General features: G+C 49.0%; 1 protein-coding gene across 3 annotated transcripts in view; it reads right to left on the bottom strand.

The window, feature by feature from the left end:
• Window positions 1–2,678, bottom strand: part of Dglucy (D-glutamate cyclase) — an 81,039-nt gene that overhangs the window by 22,567 nt on the left and 55,794 nt on the right. For all 3 annotated transcript variants that reach the window (XM_028777295.1, XM_028777296.1, XM_028777297.1), the window contains exon 8: window positions 805–1,065. In XM_028777295.1, coding sequence (XP_028633128.1) covers window positions 805–1,065 — 261 coding nt within the window. The remainder of the gene's footprint in view (window positions 1–804; window positions 1,066–2,678) is intronic.

Genomic DNA, 2,678 nt, shown 5'->3' with positions numbered 1-2,678 from the left:
CTCTCTCTCTCTCTCTCTCTCTCTCTCTCTCTCTCTCTCTCTCTCTCCTCTCTGTATAATTAATGCTAAACATAGTCACAGAGCAGAGTCAGGTGGCACCTTCTGTTGGCCCTGGAGCAGAGCTTGACACGGTCACGTGTCTTGTGGTTTTCTGGTCTCACTTGTTGGCCCGTCTAGGATTCCTTGATGCCTCCTCTCCCTTCTCCTTGTGAGGGACCCCAAGGTGAAATCCTAGCTTTGTCCCTGTTATCCCCACAGTGCTCTCCCTAGAGCGTCCCCGCAGAGGTCACATGTGACTGGTCTCAGCCTCCTTTTTCACAGAACAAACAACGTGCGTCTATTCTTGGAACATTCTGGTTGCCCTGCAGCCAAGGCTTGAGATGGGGTGCAGGCGGTCTCCCGGGAGACAGAGCCAAGAAGCTGAGGGAAGGGATAGGGGAAGTGGGGAGGGGATGTGTATCTTTTGAGTGTTCACTAAGATCTATGTCATGGGGTTCTGGATTGGGTTCACATAGCTTTGGGCCTCCAGAGCACTGACTGGTGGGGGGGGGGCACTGGTCAGCGTGTGGACAACAGTGGCTGAGTACATCACATGGACCTTCTGGAACCTCAACATCCTTTTCTATAAAATGAAACTCTTGTTGCTTATAGCAAAGTTGTTCTGGGCTTGGAGCTAAAACAGCCTGTTATGAGGATACATCCTGGAGCTGGGTGTATGCCTGGAGGTCGGCCCACTGACTTCCTCCGGTCTCCGCCCATGAAGACCTGCTTGGGGAAATGGCTTGACCCCACATCCCTGCTCACCTTGCTTAACGGCGTTTTCAACAATCTTCATATGCAAGTTCAAGGCTCTCTGGTCTACCACCATGGCGGTCTCTTTCCCCAGAGCCTGTAGGAAGGCGGCTAAGGCGATGGCTCCTGGTGGGCCATCTGTCTCTTCTGGGGGCTCATGATTGAAATGTGTTGGGAATCCAGTGGTGACCAGTACGGAGCGGGCATGAGACAGTGACAGAGCAGACTGCAGCAACTGATCTTTAAGTAGTAGGTGGCTGATTCCTCGGTTACCTAAAATCACAAAAGTAAAGTAACATAGCTAGCTGACTGTGTTCAAGGCAGATACGCTGATAGTTCGGGTTGGTTTTGGTCCAGAAGTCAGGTGGAGGGGCGTGGCAGTCTGACCTGTTCATATGCATTCTTGTCTCTCTGCCTCCCACCTCTCTCTTAGCCGCAAGACTGTCTCCATCTCAAGGAACATGAGGAAGTGATCCCCTACTGAGCCTGCCCTGTACTTTCCTGTGTCTCTCCAAACACACCTACCCTCTTTCTGTCTGAAACGTTGATTGATAGCTACAGCACATATGATAGCAGAGCTGCCCGCACCCCAAGTGGCTGGGTAAAGCAGAGTCCCTCCCTGTTGACCCAGAACACTGAAGTCATGCTGTGAGCTATTATGGGAAGGTGACAGGCTTCTGTGGTGTTTGGGCAAAGTATGCTGAGGCTCATTTGTTAGAATTGTTTAGCAAAACCTAACTAATAGAACAATATGTAAGGAGGAAACAGTACACATTTATTGGTGAGTCCTCCCTACAAGCCCAAGACAGGGTTTGCGGTGTAATTATTCCAGGAGATGATAATTCTGGAAAACATAGCAGAAGATGAGACCCAGAAAACCAGTGAAGGATTGAGAGTGAGCAAGTTAACCCTGGATACAACCGGAACTCTGTCCTACCTGAGATTCATGGAAGATGCACCCTAGAATTGCTCTATCAAAGGGCTAGAGGCTACTCACTTGTTCATTGGCTTCTATCCCCTATTGGGAGAGGGTTGCCTATTAGGGTCTCAACTACACTGCACCCCTGGACTGTGCCTCCTATAATAGAGTCAGATATTGACTGCCCTCTAGTGGGGGAGTTGAGCAAAAGGGTCACTATCCATTGCCTCTATAGAGGAACCCAGTTAGTCCCAAGAGACAGATGAAGGGCAGTAAGTAGTTAGTCCTAAGGGTGCCCAGCCAGCCTGCTGAGCAACACTACTTCCTGACTCTTGTTCATACCAGCATGCCTGTCTACCATCAGGTCTTCTACACAAGTGTCATACGGAGGCAGAGTGTGACTCAGCGTCCACTCTAGCCGAACTGCCTTTAGAGCAGGGATGTAGAGGGGCGTTGACTTGCAGTTGAGGTTCACAGAAAACATGAAGAATTCTCCAGACTGAGAGTGATTCAATACAGGGCCTGGCAAATGATAGCTCTGTGTCCTTGGTCCTATATTTGGGTTCTTCTACATGGATAACAGGCAGGGTAGCCTGGATGGAGGGAAGTCTATGGGGACAGAGACTCCCACCTACTGGTTGTTGGAGTAGGGCCTGGAAGGTGGGACCTGGAAGGTGATTTCTTTTTTCTCTGACATGTTTTACAATTCTCTCATTCTGGTGTCTGGCATCCCAAATAAAGCAGTCACAGGTATGTGTAAAATTTAGTGAGAAGGGTGTTTACTGTGGCATTGTTTAAGGTACCAGTGATGGATTATTGGTCAAATGGTAGCACACTCACACAATGGATCCTTTAAAAAGGATACTGTGAACTGAGTGACTCATTCTCAAGGTCCTAGCTTTTTTTTTTTTTTTTTTTTTAGCTCACTGATTTGGCTGGGCTGACTGACCAGTGAGCCTCAAGATCC

This window comes from Grammomys surdaster, unplaced genomic scaffold (assembly GCF_004785775.1).
Source record: "Grammomys surdaster isolate TR1022 unplaced genomic scaffold, NIH_TR_1.0 279, whole genome shotgun sequence".
Lineage (NCBI taxonomy): Eukaryota > Metazoa > Chordata > Mammalia > Rodentia > Muridae > Grammomys > Grammomys surdaster.
The sequence above is the reverse complement of the archived record's forward strand: the minus strand, read 5'-3'. Positions and strand labels throughout refer to the sequence as shown.